This window comes from Spea bombifrons, chromosome 7, assembly GCF_027358695.1.
Source record: "Spea bombifrons isolate aSpeBom1 chromosome 7, aSpeBom1.2.pri, whole genome shotgun sequence".
Classification (NCBI taxonomy): domain Eukaryota; kingdom Metazoa; phylum Chordata; class Amphibia; order Anura; family Pelobatidae; genus Spea; species Spea bombifrons.
In genome coordinates, this window is record NC_071093.1 from 40884277 (window position 1) to 40902953 (window position 18677).

At 41.6% G+C, this 18677-nt stretch overlaps 1 protein-coding gene across 3 annotated transcripts in view; it reads right to left on the bottom strand.

Moving 5' to 3' along the window:
* Window positions 1–16550, bottom strand: part of TTYH3 (tweety family member 3) — a 45610-nt gene extending 29060 nt beyond the window's left edge. For all 3 annotated transcript variants that reach the window (XM_053472174.1, XM_053472173.1, XM_053472172.1), the window contains exon 1: window positions 16160–16550. In XM_053472174.1, the coding sequence (XP_053328149.1) occupies window positions 16160–16285 (126 nt within the window). In that variant the 5' untranslated portion in view covers window positions 16286–16550. The remainder of the gene's footprint in view (window positions 1–16159) is intronic.
* Between the last annotated feature and the right edge of the window lie 2127 nt (window positions 16551–18677).

The window sequence follows — 18677 nt, forward strand, 5'->3', positions numbered from 1 at the left end:
TCCTACAAGCGAATACGCCATATCACGAAAAGATAAGTGTGTGCCAGACACACTGAGTCACTGCTTAGCGATCCCGTCTCATTCACCCCCACAGAGTTATCAGAGTGCCAGGAAACATTCCACTTGTCATAGCCCCCAAGTGTCCTTGTATAGAAAGGACAGTCCCTCTTTGAGAACCTGTGTGCCTCTTCCCTCCCCCAGTGTCCTTGTTTTCTAGGAGCTCAGAATGTTTGCCGGGTATGTGGGTATCACAGTACCGCAAGTTGCCCATTGTATACATCGGAAATCATAATTATAGGAAAACAATGAGATTTAATAAAATTGAACTGTGTCCCGTTGCTATATTCGATGAATGGCTCAGATCCTGTAGTGTTTAAAGGAGGAAGTTCACCAGGAGGTCCATGTTATTTGCCATCAACCAAGTCAGATACATCATTAATGAGTTCTTCTTGAAGTACTTGCCTACCTGACATTAATTTGCATTCAGAATGGACAACCTGAGAGACCTAAAATGATCCAGCAGTGAGCAAAATTCTCTGGGGCATAAATGCTTAAAACATTGGCTTCCCAAATCTCAGAAGCTTGAGAACCTCTGGGAATATCTAGCTTAATAACTGCGCAACCTATTGTATTTTTATCTTCTATTGTTTTATTTTTCTTTACTGCCATTAAGTACCCAAACTAAGGGAATAGAATGAATTTCTTTTGGCCGGACACTCGACCCATCAGCAGATGTCTGAACGAGCTACTAGTGTTGACAAAAGTTGGCCCGTCATAGCCTCTTCAGCTTTGTGCGGGACGCTCTCGTTAGACTCGGATACAAACGGCAGGCCATAAGTTAATCGCCTTACATCATTTGGGCAGATTATTTTAAACAGATTTCCATGGTCTTGTCCAAGTTCAAATTACGGAGAAAGCCAAGTAATTCTCTCTGGTTCCACAGTGCGATCAATGGCCCCTCTTTTCTCCTTTCCTGTTAGATTTCAAGCCCATTCTATCATTTGTCACCCGCTGACTTCCAGTGCACTAAACAGTTCAAAAGGCTACATCCCGTGCTGTGAATGCCCCAATAAAGCACTGCTGGGAGCTGGCGTCATACCAAGTGCCATGAAATGCCTTTCCTAATTAGAATTCTAAAGAATAAAATTCTAAAAAAAATCATAAAATGAAATTTAGGTTCCTTTATTTATATATATATAAAAAACTCTTAAAAAATGAATGTCTGGTGGAATTTGTGTCCATTGAAGTTGGATGAGAAGGCTGGGCTCGCAATCCTCGTCCCAGTTCATCCCAAATGTGTTAGATGGGGATAAGATCAGGGCTCTGTGCGGGCCTTCACACCAAACTCGTCAATTCATGTCTTTATGGCCCTTTGTGCACAGGGGCCACAGTCATGCTGGAACGGGATAGGGGTTGCCGGCACGTGGCACACTTTGCTACCCAATGCATTTTTCAAGAATCCACTGGCAAGTCTAATGGACCTTTACGTTGACTTCCTGTCCGCATCCCGCAAGGGGGGGCTCCGGTTACCCCCCTTTGCAGGATGTGGGCAGGAAGTCCCGTTGACGTCGGTGGGCGGTCCCGTTGACACCACGGAACATGCCACCATTTAAAGTGGGAAATGGACAGGAAGTGTGTGTGTTCTCAGCTATGGTCACCACCGTTACATAAACAGACCAAACGGCCCTGCCTCAGTATTATATTAACATATTTTTTCCAAGATGGTGTTTATCGGCAAAGCCTACTAAGACTACACATGAATCAAAAATCACAAATTCATTTCCAATGAGAGACGTCAGAGCACTCTAAATAAATCAATGCAGCGGCAAATGCTGGCTCCAGTAAATTAGGCCCTATTGAAAAAACTGCCGATACAGCGAAAAAATGTATTTATTGAATAATACAGCTATTTCGGTGCACGCTTCCAGCTCAAACGCTTCATAATGAGGAACTGAGTGTTATAATTATGACATTGGAGGGGGGGGGCACAAAATGTACAAAATTAAGATTTCTTCTTCCTTACACAATCACAGGCAGATTATGATTTTAAAAGGACAATGATTGGAACAATGGAGGGGATTTACAAAAATTCAGCAGATATGAAAACCGTATTCAAATTAATTATTTTAAAAAAAATATATATATATGCACAACGAGAATATGTATATTCCAGATAAGCCAGCTAAAACAAAAATAAAAAGGCTCACAATTATACTGTAAAAAGTAACATTTAAAAAAAATATATATTTGGCAGATTTTCATGCCGAAAAAACCCCCAATTAAATATAAAACCCTCACAAATTAAACCTAATTCAAATCAACTTTATTTACACCCAGAGAAGCATAAACATGACCATCAGTTATGTCCATCGTGTCAATGAGCCGCCACAGATTCAACACGAATAGCAGGAAAACATTTCAGGAAACGTTGCCGAATTTACAATAACTTGGTTTTTAGTTATAAATTGCAGCTTAAAAGGCTCTGTTCCCGTTAATCCGCCGAATTTAGCACTTTTACAAACTATAAACAATTTTCAGGGAATGCTTAATTTTCACGTGACCTAAACGCAGGTACTGATAGGCTGTTGCTATAGAAACCCAAGCTTCTTAAACGTTTGGGTTTTGTTTTTATGATGATTTAACATTCATAGGAAAGAATAAAATGACAGATCTACTAAGGTTTGTTTGTGTAACACGTTAGAGAGCTCAGCTCACCTTGGAACGCCACCTTAACGCCACGTTACTTAATCTAAACTGAATGTATATGTTTATTGATTGTACTTAACTGCAATACACAAGGGATTCGCTTTAGGTACTTAGAATTTAGCAGCTTCCAGACATTTATGCCAACTGGGAATTTATGCTTTTTATTGTTTTTTAATAAAATGCTTTGTTCGGTAATTACCGTGGTAACCTGTAATTGTCATGGTGTTTATTGTATTACGGGATTCCAGCTAATGAGGTTCACGGCTAACAACTCGATGGTTCTGCGCTGACTCTGTCCAACAACCTAAACTAATGTTCTCAGACTTTAAGAAAAGCAGATCTTGTGAATCAGGAAGGAATGATTTTCCCACTTGGAGTTACGCAGGAAACCGAGGGATTTGGGGAATTAAATCAGAGCCAAGACCAACCACAGCATTTATAGTCGTCGGACTCGAAGACAGTGGATTTTCATATTGATTTCTTTAAATCGCTAGACTTGGTCTCATGGAAAAGAGCAGATAAATGTAAAAGGGGACGTAATATAATTATATTTACAATCCGTTTTGATGGCTTTAAGATAATTGACTGGTGACAAATAGAAAGGTCTAATTGCCAGATGTGGCCCTCAGGGGCTTTTTTTTAATTCTCCATTCCAGCTAAGGAGCCAATGGGCCCCTGTTGAATTTTATCATTATTATGTCCCTATTATAAGTTTCTCGACATAAAGTTGGAGAAGTTTGTTCTGGGTGTACCGATAGAAGTCGTCTTAATAGAGGCTACTGGAAGCAGCCATCTTGGCTTCATGGCGGATCTTGTATGAGGCAGTATTTGTGGTTACTTGCTTATAGTGATATTAAGTGATCTACAACTGGTGGGGTGTGAACTTTTTAAATTGGTTTTCAAGAAATGGGATCAAAGATAAATATATAGCCGAGTTTCTCTAAACATCACCCCCAAAAGTGATGGCAAGGATCCAGCATAGAATCATCATGGGGCATGTAGTGCAAATGCCCCTTGGCTTAGGGGTTTCCATTAAATAGCAGACGTGGGTTAATCAGCCCCCAGAAAAAAAAAAAAAGCGTTATCAATGGAGGAAAGAAGGACTTGGGTCCCTCAGAAATCTATTCCTACATCTTCATCTGTAAAATCGAGCATTAATAACACTGAAGACTTGTTGCAGTAAATCTGTCCAGATGTTACATTGAAACCAAAGCACAGAATCAGTTTTCCGCAGCAAAGGTCTGCGCCGATTCCATGAACAATATGAGCTGCCGCGTGTATCAGACGAAGGCTGTGCGGCATACATCACAATGGCAAGCTGCAAGAGCTCTGTCTGTATGACCTCATTTTATTTGAAGCCAACTTGGCTTTTCTATGCCTGCCTGGTAACCAAAAAAAAAAATCTGATGGGGTCAGCTAAAAATAATCCTCTTTGTGTTCATTCCTTATCTGTATGCAATCTATTCTCATGGACTCGAGTGCAACTTTAGCTTACTTTTTCTTTTCATTAAGCCCCGGTTATTTTAAATGAATGGGAGAATTACCAAGACAGAAATAAATAAAAGATTTCACGTAGAGTCTGTAGAATTTGCCTGCCAGGACTGTTTATCAGAATGTCAACGACTCGTAGTGAACGTTACTTTCTGTGGCCCTCGCAGCAGTAGGTTGAGCTGCGGGCAAAGAGGATTATGAGCCACCACAACATCAGAAAATATGGTGTGCATATTGGTTCACCCCATGAGGAACTGCGCAGTCACTAATAATGGAGCCATGGGATATGAGCATATCTGGCAACTGCCAAGGGTTGGTTCCCATAGCTCCTCCCTTTGTGTTCCTCACGGGAGGAGACATGGCCATATTTGGAATGTGGGGCTCGCCCCCATTTATGGGCAATGGATGAAGAGCCAGAGCAGAAGAGTCAAACACAACTCAACTCATCCAGAGACAAAGGGGGATTGCGTTAGGTATAGGGCACTGGGGTCCTGTATATATCATGCTATAATTTTATGAAATTTGACAAATAATAAGAATTGAAAGACTTTGTGACTATGACATATGCCGTGCTTAAAGTGCAGCACGGTCCCTTTAACTTTCTATACATAGTAATATGATGCAAGCACTTGAATGTTTTAGCAAGGCTGTAACAGCCGCTATTTACAGCTGTATTCTCTAAATAAAGATGCGAAAAAACTGGAAAGGCAATCGGCACTCTGGTAACGTGGAAATAATAGCTTGTGGCTCCACCACCAACAGGTTTACAGAAATATCTGACTATACGGGGCTTTGGGTTTCACACTGATTTACAGAAGTATCTGGCCATTTGGGGGCTTTGGGTCTTTGGCGTGGGTGGTGAAATGCAGAAAGCATCCCAATAATGCGGAGGAATAATTTAAAAAGACAGTCATGCCTGGCTTGTTGTTTTTTTCAGGAATCGACATCTGTTATGTTCTCCTTCACCCGTCTCTGAGCTATATGAGACTTATTTCACTTGAGAAGACATTATCTTCTGGAAAATATAATCTTATGACGAAAATATAGGGATTTTCCAAAAGTAAAGTTTAAAGGGACCTCTAAGCTACAATATATTATTTTATCGTATAATAAATCAGAAATCATCATATTATAGACCACATTGGTAAAAGCAATCACTGGGTAAGTAAGGCTAATAGCAGTTTTTTGTTACAATACAAAGCGTACCGCGCTATGGAATACGTTGGCGCGATATAAAACAACGAATAATAAGACAGACTTTTGCCCCACACGCCGGCCAGCTCAAACTTGGTTGCACTTGATGGGTTATAGGTCAAAGAGAAGTATCATCAATATTTTTTTCTCCAAAAAATCCTTCCTTGCCGTGTTGTTTGATGGGTAATTTAACACAGTCTAAAAATATTTACTTGTCAAAAAAAAATAACACCCTATGTAAAAATAGCTAGGTTTTTTTGCCATGAGATAACACCCAAGGACTAAAAGTAAACCTGAAAAGAGCTCTGAAGATATGATAAAGGAAATCAGTTATTTTTTCCCCAATAGGATCAGGGTGCTCGGACGGTCCTCCTTTTGGTTAGAAGTATCAGGGATAGAGATCTGTCTTGGGTATTTTACAGATTTTGGGATAGTCCACCATCGTGTCCGGGCAAGTAGTTGTCCCAGTGGAGCTTTCAAGATCAAACTAGCCAACTGCGAAAGAACTAGCCTTCTGTGGCTCATTCAGAACATTGTTGATGTGTATTGTGGAGGAATGTAGGTGTATGACCCTACTTACAAAGAGGGGGCCAATAATCTGTTTATTACAAAGCCGTTAATATTTATCAACTCAATGGAAAACGTTAAAAAGATCCTAAATTATGTTCTCAATATACCTGTTATGAGTTTCGAGTACCTGCTTTCTAATGGTTTGTGAAAATCTTTAACTAATTAACTTTTATACAGATGTGCGGAAATGTTCAATAAAATGTTATGGACACTCAATTAATTGGAATAATGAGAAAGCAATAAATATCCCACAATATTAGTTTTCTGGCGGCCAAAGAATGGATGTTAATTCCCTAGTGATTTAAATCCACGTTAGTCTGACAACAACTATATATAAACCAACAGAGCAATCTATATCATGTGCGGTTATTGATATTTTAATTAATCCTTATACATTTATACTGCCCATAATCTGAACGTCTAAAGACGCATCTGGCCTCCACGTCCTGATTGGAGGGACATCACAGTTTAGAACTTTGCCATATTTCTTTTTGATAATAGAACTTGAGAATGACATGTATGGACAGATGTATATCCAAAATGCTACTGATTAAAAGCCATGGCTTTTAAAAACCAATTTATGAGTGATGGATGATATACTAGACATCCCAACTCTCCCGGAAGTTCTCGGAGTCTCTTGCATTTTAACAGCAGCTCCCTGATGCCCACAAACTAACAGAAATCCCAGAAATCGAGCAAGTGCGAGAGAAAGTTCCATTACGAGCAGTGAACTCTCTCATGCTATCGAAAATATCTGTGCTCAGGTCCTCCTGTGGCTTCCGGTGCCTGTGCCCTGGTCCTCCTCAATGCAGGTTTTGAAGTCTGATCTACTTGGTGCTCCATTTCCAAGGAGGCTAACAAGGCTCCTTCCATGAAGAAGACAAAATGGAGTATTTTGCATAGGCCACATCCTGCCATAAATATTATCTGGAAGCCAGACCTCACTATAAAAACAGCAGAACATGAAGAGCACCCAAGCAGGACATCTTCAAAGATGTCCTAAGAGAGGGATCGGCACCAACATTGCACATGGTGGACATTTACTGGGGTCTGCGGTAGACAATTTAACGATGTTCTACAGACCTTCACAAACCTTGCCAAAGACGTTGGTGTCCTTGTACGGACACTTCGCCTATCCCTGCCCCGTCCTGGGTGCCATCAAATCTTACAGGGGACCACGCACAGCAGATGGCCACTTATGCCTACATTACCCCACGAGATCCAAAATAAGTCAAAATAAATGAATAGATTAAACTTTAGAGTTACTGTATCCGAATGGTGGTTGGAAACGTTTTAATAAACGATCCCCTGGCCATTAAAACAACAACAACAAAAAAAAAACATTTCGGCAGAATCCTAAAGACAGATTACTGCCTTGTGCGGAAACCGCACTAAATGTAATTGTATTACACAAGTAGAAAACAAAGTTAAAGCTGTATTGATCTTGGTGAAAAATGGTCTATTCTGAGACGTTTCGGGGAAAAAAGCATGACATAAAAGAGTACAAATGTAAAGACTACAGCATCTGGATTACAGACACTTGTCACTGGTGGGAGGGATACCGAGACAGTAAACGGATTCCAGAGCCGCTTCAATGGCAGAAGCCTTAGAGATAAATGAACCGAGGCCAACGTTAGTTATAGGTTTATCCCTACAGATCAAAGCAGCGGCTGCCGAATAAATCCACGGCCCCGGGTTACAAATGTGTTATCGCCGGCAGAAAGGAGGTGGAGGGTTTTTCTTGCCTGTAAAGAATGTTCCCAGGCGATTGTAAATACAGCCAAGGCTGGACTTCACAGAGAAGCCTGGAGTTCTGAATATGCAGCAATAATCCAAGAACTCCATCTGTATTTTGCTCTACGGGGAGGGTGGTGGATAAGTGGAACAGCATCCAGCAGAAGTGGGAATTTAGACACATGGCTCCTGAATCGAAGACGAGACCAACGACTGGTTAAGGTCTTTACAGCAGGAGAAAATGGCAGACTACATGGCGGGAATGGGGCTGAGCCACCAAAGTTCTATATTTCTATTTAATAATTAAAAAATGTTCACCCGTATCTTTTTACTCCTCCAAGGGGCGCATTCTAACCCCCTTTCTAACGTGACCGTAATATATCTGTATTGGTCCCAGAGAAGATGGAGTTGCATTGGGCCGACCAGAAAAAAATGGTAGCCACATAAGCTTTCAGGAACTCGGAGGTCTCTTCTCCAGATGGAGGAGTTCTATCTCTGAAGTTCCAAAATGCTTATAAGACTCTACGATTTACTATAATAATAGCCAACAGCTCTCAGACAGTGTATTTATTTTTAAAATCCCATACATTGCACGCCAAAAATACTTTTTTTTTCCTCCTTTAGGATGACATTTTAAATAAAAACAGATTATTTCTCTTCCTTTCCAGCTGGATTAAAGAGAGTTTATGCAATCGCGAGCATCTGCATTACCGGTGATGAAAGAAGTCACAATCTCCAAACAAAAACTGGGAAGCAGAGCATCAGAACGGCTTCGTCCAAATGTTCAAGATCAAACACTAATTACATTGACGAAGGATCCGATGTATAATAACGGAGGAGACCTATTACACATTGTACAGCGCTGCGGATATGATGGTGCTATATAAAACAATGGAATAATAATTTGGCATTTATTTCTCTCGACATATTAGTAAAATAGGAACAGTATTTTTCACCTATCATAGATGATCCTTAATGCCAACAATTACCACGTCACATATGGATTGGGAATGGGCTACATGGTATAAGGGATTAAGCAGGGTGCAAGACGATTTCTTCTAGTCCACACCGGCATGAGTGATTGAGACGTCTACAAACCTTAAATGAGGTACCTATAGCTAATAATTATATGAAGCATCAGTGATTTTTTCCAAATGTACCCAAATCTTGGTGAAATTGTAATTAAAAGAAATCTAGTTGAGTGAATTTAGGTCCATAACTGACTCCAACTGGGACACTTATGGCCTGGTGGAAGGTGCGCTTCACGAGGCAAAGGTCTAACCTGGCTTTCTCGAGTCATTGTTACTGAAGGCACCAGGATAATATCGCCATACTGCAAATAGTAGGACCCTGGGCTAATGCACGTCGTGATACGGTAATTTGGGCTGGAGGGCTTTTAAAGCTGGAGGTAACATTTCCGTCCGGTTCTGGAGCAGGAAGAGGACGGTGGAGGACATGGGAGGTCCACTTGCGGCTGTTCCCACTTTATGTCCCGTCGGCTATCCGTTGGGTCGATCGCAATCTGCTTTGTGTTACGATCTCCCCCAGTTATTGTTTACAAGAAGGAAGTTAGCTCTGTTTGACTGATGCAAATTGCTGAAATTCAACATTTTTGTAAAATAAACTCTCTCATGCCTGGTCGCATAACCCAAATATCCATTTCCTGAATTTTGTCTGTTTTTAACATCACACATTCCACGATAGTTGAACCCAAAAATTAAACCAAATCAGTCCTACGTTTGGCTTGATAGTTTGTATAGAAACAAGAAACATTTGTAAATAAAAAATAGACTATTCTTCTTCTGGACGCCTTGTAAATAAGCCACGGTCCCTGTTTTATGCCTTTTGTCTGCGCGTCTGTATACCGCTTAACGCAATATATAGACAATATTTAATCTGCAAGGGCCAGATCTCATATAAAACTTTGAAAACTCAACACTAGCATCGTTATATTCATGTTCCAGGAATTATAGGGACAGTTTAAAATTCAGTTATGTCAACGGAGGACATGTCTAGGACATGTATGTTCTGCGAGACATTACACTCGCCAGCGTGTTAAGCACATATTAACTTTTACAGAACTGTCATTTTATTCTTTCCCCTCAAATTTGAATCACATAAAAACAGAGAATGTTAAGAATCTTTTGATGTTTCTATGGGAACGACCTATCAGTGCCTGCCTTTGTGTCACCTGACGATTAAGTGTTCCCTGCAAGAAATATGAATGAGGCAAAATTCTTGTTGACATAAGAAAGCCTACCTTCTCCCTATCATAACGTCTCAAGGAAAAACCAAAGTCGTCCTGAAAGCTTGCACTCTAATTTCACTCATTGTTCTCAGCGCTGTACAGAGGAAATTTGTCTTTCTTGCCAAAAGCACATTCTAATTCCTGACCTCATTCATCTTGTGAGAGACGGCATCTACCCGTTCATGCAGAACGCGCGTTCAAGGCTCCGGGGCCTGTCCCTAGAAGTGTTATACACAAGCCGTCCATCACCATTTTCAGCCGTATTCAAATAAATGGCAAAAAAAAAACCTGTAGAGGGCTAGACATTTTTTTGATGAATTATCATTCATTCGTATATATATATATATATATATATCTGACCACACCCCTCACTCCATTTATATATGAATATATATTTTTATTAGAAATGTATATCTATAACTAATACACATAATTTATATCTATATAACCTTTAAAAATAAATTAGTTATATAGATAATAATAATAATAATAATAATAATATATGTTATATAGATATAAATAATAATAATTATATATGTATATAAATTTATTATGTTAACATTGGGTAGGAAAATGAATGTCATTTTTGTGATCGTGTGCTGCAGGGATGTTTTTATGATTATTAATTTTATTTTATTTAGGGGCATCATAATCCATAGCGCTGTACAGCGGCTAAACAGGACATAAGGAGTAGTTTATCACATGACAATCTATACTTACAAAGTAAGGCGGGTCCTGCTTAAAAGAGCTTACAATCTAGAATATGTTTGGTTATATTGCACAAGTTCGATTAATGTCAGAGCTGTAATAATTGTTATTTTAACAGAAACGTCCACATATCTTCCATTCTCACGGCCTCCGAGACCTACGAAGCAGTGACGGTGGGAATAAAGGGTGGAGGGCCTTTCTCATGTTAGGGGGTGAGAGGTGTAGCATAATGGAAACGGGGTTAAGTGTTTTTGTGCAGCGTTGTACGGTTTTTGTCCATTAACCAAATTCCACTGGCTCAGGACAAGCAAATAAAACGAATAAAACAGATCGCGCAAGATGTAACTAAATATGCAACAGTACCGTTTCTCTTATGGACGAAATCCCATCATTTATTTTTTTTACATTAAAAGTTAAACATTTTCCAAATATTGTGCTGTTTTTTTTTTTATTTTTAATTTTTTTTAAAAAAATTCTAGTTTTTAATTTTTTAAATAATTGAATACCCATTGTACAGCGCTGCAGAATATGATGGTGCTATATAAAAGAATAATAATAGTTTTTTTTTTGTTTTGTTTTTTTTTTAGGCGTCTCATCAGGCAAATTCTAATTAAAACCAGTTTCGGCATGTTTCGGCAAATATAGACAGCTTGACATACTCAGCCTGCACTTAATAGGTCCTGTTTTTCCCACACACACACCCCCCCCATACTAATGACATCAGACACGCCAAGGGAAAACCACACAATAATCGCATACCATGGGGAGGAAAAAAAATCCAAGCAATTCAGCAGGACCCAGACGCTGTCTCCGCCTGAGAATATCAATGGAATTTACTACTGTCCATGAAGCCAGATACACAGAGGAGCTTAAAAAAAGTACCCCGGCGACGCCATAGTTACCTGATAACCCCCATCAATACTTTTATTACTCGAATCAGATTTTAATTATATTTTGCATTTTCTGTTCCAAAACAATTGTATTTTTCACAAAATTAAAATGGGTTTTCCAGATATATATATATATATATATATAGATATAGATATATATATATATATATATCTATATCTATATATATATATATATATCTATATATATATAGATATAGAGATATATATAGATATAGAGATATATATATATACACACACACACACACACAATAATTATTTAAAATGACTGTTTAAAGAATTAGACCCAAGTGTCCCTGTTTAGGAGGGACAGTCCCTCTTTCAAACCCAATTACATTTAAATTAAAAACATAATCATTGTGTACGTGGATCGTTGTTATATTGCGTGATAAGGGTGCACACCGCCTGTATTTTGTAGTTTTGGGGAAGTGGAGTAGTTTGAGTCCAGTATTTGACTTGGCCCACCACGGTCAGGTTGTGTTAATTGGAACCAAACTGGCTGAATGTCCCCCCTTACATTTTCGGGTATTCTTGCACCTTTGGACATCTTATGCCCTAACAGAAACTAAGTATATGGACAGGGGCTACAAGGCGAACCTACAGCAGGAGAAGTCAACCGGCAACGATCCAGCTGGATCTGGAGCAATGGTTCCCACGGCGCCGAGATGGAAACATGGAATTTGATGGCAGATAAGAACCGTTCTGCCCGTTTTTCCTGATGTAAAGACTAAATTAGTTCCTTGTCACAGTCTAGTCATATCACAGGCATGTTTACATTCCCTTACTGCATTAACCTCTACCACTTCTGCTGGAAGGTTGTTGCACTGATCTACCACCTCCACCCTCTCGGTAAGGTCCAGCTCCACAGGTGATGTTAACCATCTCTGGAAGACACCAGAGGGACGCGTCTTATCTACAGGGCAATTATTTTATTACTCCGGACCAAAGACGCTGAGTCAGCCCTTCCAATAAATATAATTAAAGAAGATGCTGCACATCGCTGGCCATTCCCAGCAGATCTGGTGTTATCCCTCCCCAGGGTTCACTTCCACCGGGCAGAAGACTTCTTGGACTTCATCCCACTGTAACAAAATAACCAAAATCACTAAAGACTGAAACGGATACACAAGACTCCGGGGAACGAGGTCTTATTATCAGTCACTGGAGGAGAAGACATCCAAAGGTAACTGAGGTAACCGAGGTAACCGCCCCGAACAGCACCCGGGAGGTGAATCCATCCGTCACGTGTTCCTGTATAATGTATGGAATACACGCTATCCAACCAATTCCCCTAATACCGTGTCCTAAATTACCACGGAACCCACACCTTTCTTCTCCACGAGACTGGACTTCAAACCTCCGTACAGAGACATTGACAAGGAAGACGGAAGGACCCCCGTAGAGCGTGTGATACACGGATGGAGGAACGGGCCTACGAGGAGAGCTGGTGCCGCGTGAATTCAGGACCCCTGGAGGGAACTACCTTTCCCTGAACTTCAGCCTGCCGTCCCAAAGCAACCTCCCTTCACTTCATGCAGGGGTTTATACAGCGCTACGGAATAAGATGGCGCTATATATAAAACAATAATAATAAATAATAATAAACATAACGTTCAGCGCGTTGCACCAGACCCGTGACCCCATTCCTTTTTTTAGGGCACCGTCATTTCAGGAGGTTGTGCCGTGTGAGGGTGAAGTGTTTTCATGCAGAAACACCTTAGAATTATCACTCAAATCAGCTTATCTCCCCCCAAAAAACCATTAACTTCGTTCACTTATTTGACAAAAGTAAGCTTTTCACACAAAAAAATCCTTCCATTCCACCTCCACATTCTTCAACGATAGGAATCTGCCCCGGAGGCAAACGGGATAACGGGTTAGAGACTTCTTCACATCAAGGGGTCAGACAACGATAAATCATCCATCCCAACGTGTGTGTGTGTGTGTGTGTAAGTATGTGTGTGTGTAAGTATGTGTGTATGTATGTGTAAGTGTGTGTGTATGTATGTGTAAGTGTGTGTGTATGTATGTGTAAGTGTGTGTGTATGTGTAAGTGTGTGTGTATGTATGTGTAAGTATGTGTGTATGTATGTGTGTGCGTGTAAGTATGTAGAAGAAGTAGTGAAAAGGAGTTAAGTGCCAGACGACAAGCACACCCGCGGAATAAGCGCGAGTCTCGAGAAATTCCAAACGAATCTCCGGCGCTGCCATCAGAGGGTACAGCAGTATCAGAGTACGGGGGGAGCCTCCAAATTCTGTTAAGGACCCTCTACCCCTTTCTGGTCACTCATGGGCATTGGGTCCACATGGATCCGGCCCTGGACACTCTGGACTTTGGGCCCAGCACGGTGAGGGGCAGTGGAAGAAGCATGGGGAGGAATAAGGCAGGGGGGTCCTATGCTAATCTAGACTTCTGATGAGGGTCCTGTGTATGTTATTATATTGTATGTTATACAAATCTAGATTAACATATAAGATAATATCTAAGAAACATTCTAAGAAAGCAGCGGCTAAGAACACGCAGAACGTGCGCGCCATAAACCCGCTCGGTGCACGCAGCAGATGGTTTGCCGAGGTCACCCCCTGTAATCGGAGCTCCCGGCCAAGCGGCCACCACATTCTGCAAACATCGTCATTTTATGCCTTGTGAGCAAACGTAGAAAGGTTTTCGGAAGCGCTGAGCGCACAACGGGCGGCCTCAGCAACACCAACATGCGCAGAGAAACAGAATCCCACGGGGAAGATCCGGCCCATCTAGTCTGATCTAAAGACTCCGACCTTAATCAGTCGTTGGTCTCGTCTTAGATTCTGGAGCCGTATGTCTATCCCATGCATGTTTTATACCCTCACTGTATTACCCTCTACCACTTCTGCTGGGTGCCTGTTCCACTTAGTTACTACCTTTTCAGTAACACTTCGGAATTTTTTTCGTTCACCTGTTTTAAGAATCTTAATTGATTTTGGGCAGAATGCAATAGTTAACCCTTTGATTGCCATTGCATAGACCCTGGTCAGCCCCTCTGGACTCAGATCGTATCAAGTGTTATTCAGAACAAGAAGCCGGTGTAAGGAAGTTTGAATTTACTTATAGGGTGGTGGATAAAGGAGATAGCTTCTCAGCAGAGATGGTAGAGGGCAATACAGTGAGGGAATGTAAACATACATGGGATCGGCATAGGGCTCCTGAATCTAAGACGACACCAATGGCTGATTAAGGTCTGAGTCTTTACAGCAGGAAAAACGGACAGATTAGAGGGGCAAATATCGGAAACGGGTAATCAGTGGTAAAAAACGTACAATCGTGAAAAAAAATAAAGGAGTTAAACACCTTTTGAGAAGGGGGGGAGTAATGATCTCATCGCGCCTTTCTACAGAATGACATCATTTTTGTACGGGTTCCAAACTGAGCACACGTTCAAATGATTAACAAAACACATAAATAATCTTACTAAACCCGGACCTCTGACCCAAAAACCCCACAATTATACCCAAAAATATTCCGTCTGATTTATCCGTGTACAGACGAGATGTGTGATAAACCGTTACAGCCGGCAAAAAAAACCCGAAGGATTCTGGGATGTATATTTAGACCGTCGGCCATTTTTAGATTTAGAAACATATGGTATAAAAAAAAATGTCTAATGGAAAATGTATAGGGGAAGGCTATAGAGCAAAGGGTTAACGGGCTGCACTGATTGGCCAGAGGCTGGTCCCGTATATAATATATACTTTAATTCCACGCTCCAGTAGACAAGGTGATCTGATCCAACAGGACGCTCTTAACCGATATGCAGCCTGCATGACATCATACATCTCAAGAAGTCATCCCTTAAAGAGGTCAACATGTCAACCTACATTACTATGATGTCATGATCACGGTCTGCTACTCTGTAACATTTCCGCGCAAGGATTATGATGCATTTAAAAAAAATTGATACATTTTAGGGCAAAATCTGAGAGTCCAGGCAGTTTGTACATTTCATGCACGACAGATTGTAAGCTCCCAAGACCAGGGACGGCGATTTCTTGCGTGGTAAATAATGTCACTATCCCCTACAGTGACGCCGCTACGGAGTCTGCTGGCGCTATATAAATAAATGTGAGTAATCGTCATCTTAATGCAACCCCCCATCCCCACTAATAAACTCACACTCACCCCCTGCGTGGGGAACAAGCTTTATTTACATGCAAAACACGGCGTCACCATGTGTGGGCTTTCCTGCCATTGTTACATTTAAGTGACATTATCTCACGGCACAGCGGGTCACACAACACGGGCCGGCCGGGTCAGATAAGCAAGTGGTCACGGCTATATACACACACATTTATATATATATACACACACACATAGAAAAGATAAAGGCAATGCAATGACATCACTGATGATGTCATACTTCTATACAAAATGCAGAATCCAATGCATACAATAACAATGCAGCAAGAAACCCCCCAATTAGTCTACATCCTGAACACAGCGGAATATTTATTCCTAGTTAACCCTACGTATGCCAGGCGGGTGGTTTTCAATGCACTGTGCAGCCAGAGACCCCCAGTTCCTTGGCAGGTATTCCCCTCCCCCACCCCCCACCTGATGACTTACCTGTTGGTAGTCGGGGTCTTCTGGTCTGAAGTCCCCACTCAGGGTCTCCCATTGTATATTGAGGTGGGGGAGCCGGTGCAGGAGATTCACCCACCAAGGTGGGGTGTAGCTGATGGCGGCGGCCATGGTGATTCACAGCCGGTCCGGGCTCACGGGCATGGGGGGGCACTGGGGGATCGGGGGCTGCTGGGCTCCGCTGAGGTCTCAGACTGACCCCCTGCTGTCCATTCAGAGGCTCATTAACCGGATTGGGGGCTGATGCTCCCCTCTGCCCCCCAGCTCATCCTCAGCCGGGGGGTGTGCGGGTCCCCGGGCGGATAACACACGGGGGTCCCTGTCTGGATCGGTCTCTGCAGCCGAGATCCGGCTCTTTGTTCCCGTAGACTCGCTCAGATTCAGCTCCTCCTTCCCAGTCGGATGCCAGCCCTCCACTCTCCGTATCCACCCCCTCCTCTGCCTGGAACCAGCCCTCCTCGCTGAATCCGCCCCCTTCCCTGCCTGGAACCAGCCCTCCTCACTGAATCCGCCCCCTTCCCTACCTTGTCCAAGCCTTCCTGCCTCTGAACCCGCCCCCTTCCCTGCTTAGTACAAGCCCTCCTCTATGTATTCACTCCCTCCCCAGTCTTATGCCCGCCCTCCTCTCTCTGTATCCTCCTCCTCCCCAGTCTGATTCCCGCCCCTCTCTATCAGTATCCACCTCCTCCCAGTTTCCTACCCTGATGCCCGATGCCTTATCTTGTGCAGACACTCCTTTATCCCTTGTCTGATGCCCACCCCCTTCTCTCTGAGCTCCATTCCTCCCTGTCTGATTTCAGCCCTCCTCTCTCTCTCTGTACAGTTTGAGATCACTTTGATTTTTGAAAGAAAAGTTAATTTTGTCCATTAAAATAACATTAAAAGGATCAGAAATCCAGCACAGACGGGGTTAATGTTGTGTGCGTGTGTTACCATGATTATGTATGTGTAAATGAGAGGAATGTAATTTAGCTATGGTGCCTATTAAGTGTGTGTGTGTGTGTTAGCATGAGTGTGTCAAAGTGTCTGTGATGAGTTGGTGTGTGTGTGTTACCATGGGGAGGGGGGGCAAGAGGCCAATGGGGCCACTTGGCTTTACCTGCCCCCCCTAGGCTAGAAGGTGCCAGCCCTCCCGTTTATGGAAGAGCCGGATGAGGACAGGGTGAGTGGGAGCTAGCGAGATAGTCTGCACGCCCGTTCCAAAGACCAAACACAGAAACAGCAGTTTCTTACACAAATATGTATTATGCCAGCAGCGTAGATGTATGGCGTGGGGGTCACATCACGTGTGGTTTAACTTGTTTTAGTCTCACATCTATATCCATGTCACATCGTTCAGGTATAATTTCCTGAGTCAGATTCGGTAACGGCTGCAGCAAAATTACCCAAGACAGAGTTTATTAAAAAAAAAAAAAAAAAAAAAAAAAGACACTTTCCATTTCCGGTGCGTTAAACAGACTTCTGCAAAGTCTGGCCGAAAAACCCAGAGCTTGATTGGCTCATGAAGTTCTGGAGAACAGAAAGTTCCAAAGGATCACACAATGTAACAGCGACTAGAAGAGAAGCAGAAGAATAAAACATTCGCTGCTCAAATTCACTCATCCCTGATGAAATTCGTACCTTTTCATAGTATTTTTCTGTATTAAGTATTAATATACGAATTTATGAATTTCTGGGGCAATCCCAAGTGTTTCCATAGATATCAGTTATGTATTTAATAAGCGTCTTTAAACATTGAATATTTTAATTGAATACATATTTCTGAATATTGCTGAAATTAGAATCTTTTGGTACATGTTATGAAATAAATACTAAGCATCTAAAACTAGCCAGCTATTTTATTTTTGATAAGGAAATTGTATTTTATGTTTCTGTAGCTGGGTCAGAATAAATGACTTTTGATATCAGAGCAATCGACCCTCTAAAGCAATGGCGGAAAGCTAGATCTAGTGCTTTAGACACAGAATTGCGTGTGTTGGTTCTTTAAAGTGGTTCGGCATCTACTAATAAAATCATTACCGGTGCCATGCTTGGCATATGCGTACCTATACATTATTAAAGAGTTTCCGGGAAGCCTGCTCTAATTCATGAATATGTCAAAACAAGAAAATAAGATTTCGAAATAGGATGTCTGGTATGGAAAAAAAACATCTTTCAGATGAGCTCATCTTGGAGTTGAGTCAAGGATGTGTTTCCCTCAAATTGAGAACTTCAAAGGGAATAGGTTTAGGAACAAAAAAGTTATTTTTTTAGACGTAAATTGAGCCATTAAGAGGCCTTATAGATCAAATTGCAGATGCATTGGTGTTGTAGGATCGCAACTGAGCTGCACAATTCTATGTTCATAATGTCTTCTTCAGTGGGCTAATAACATTTTGGAGCTCAGCAGAACACAGTTGACTTCACTGGACCTACCAAGTTCTACTGTTGAGTTCCTCGTAGATCTTAGGGGATAGACAGTTGATTTTAAGGTGCTGTCCAAGAATGAGCAGCGTGATGGACA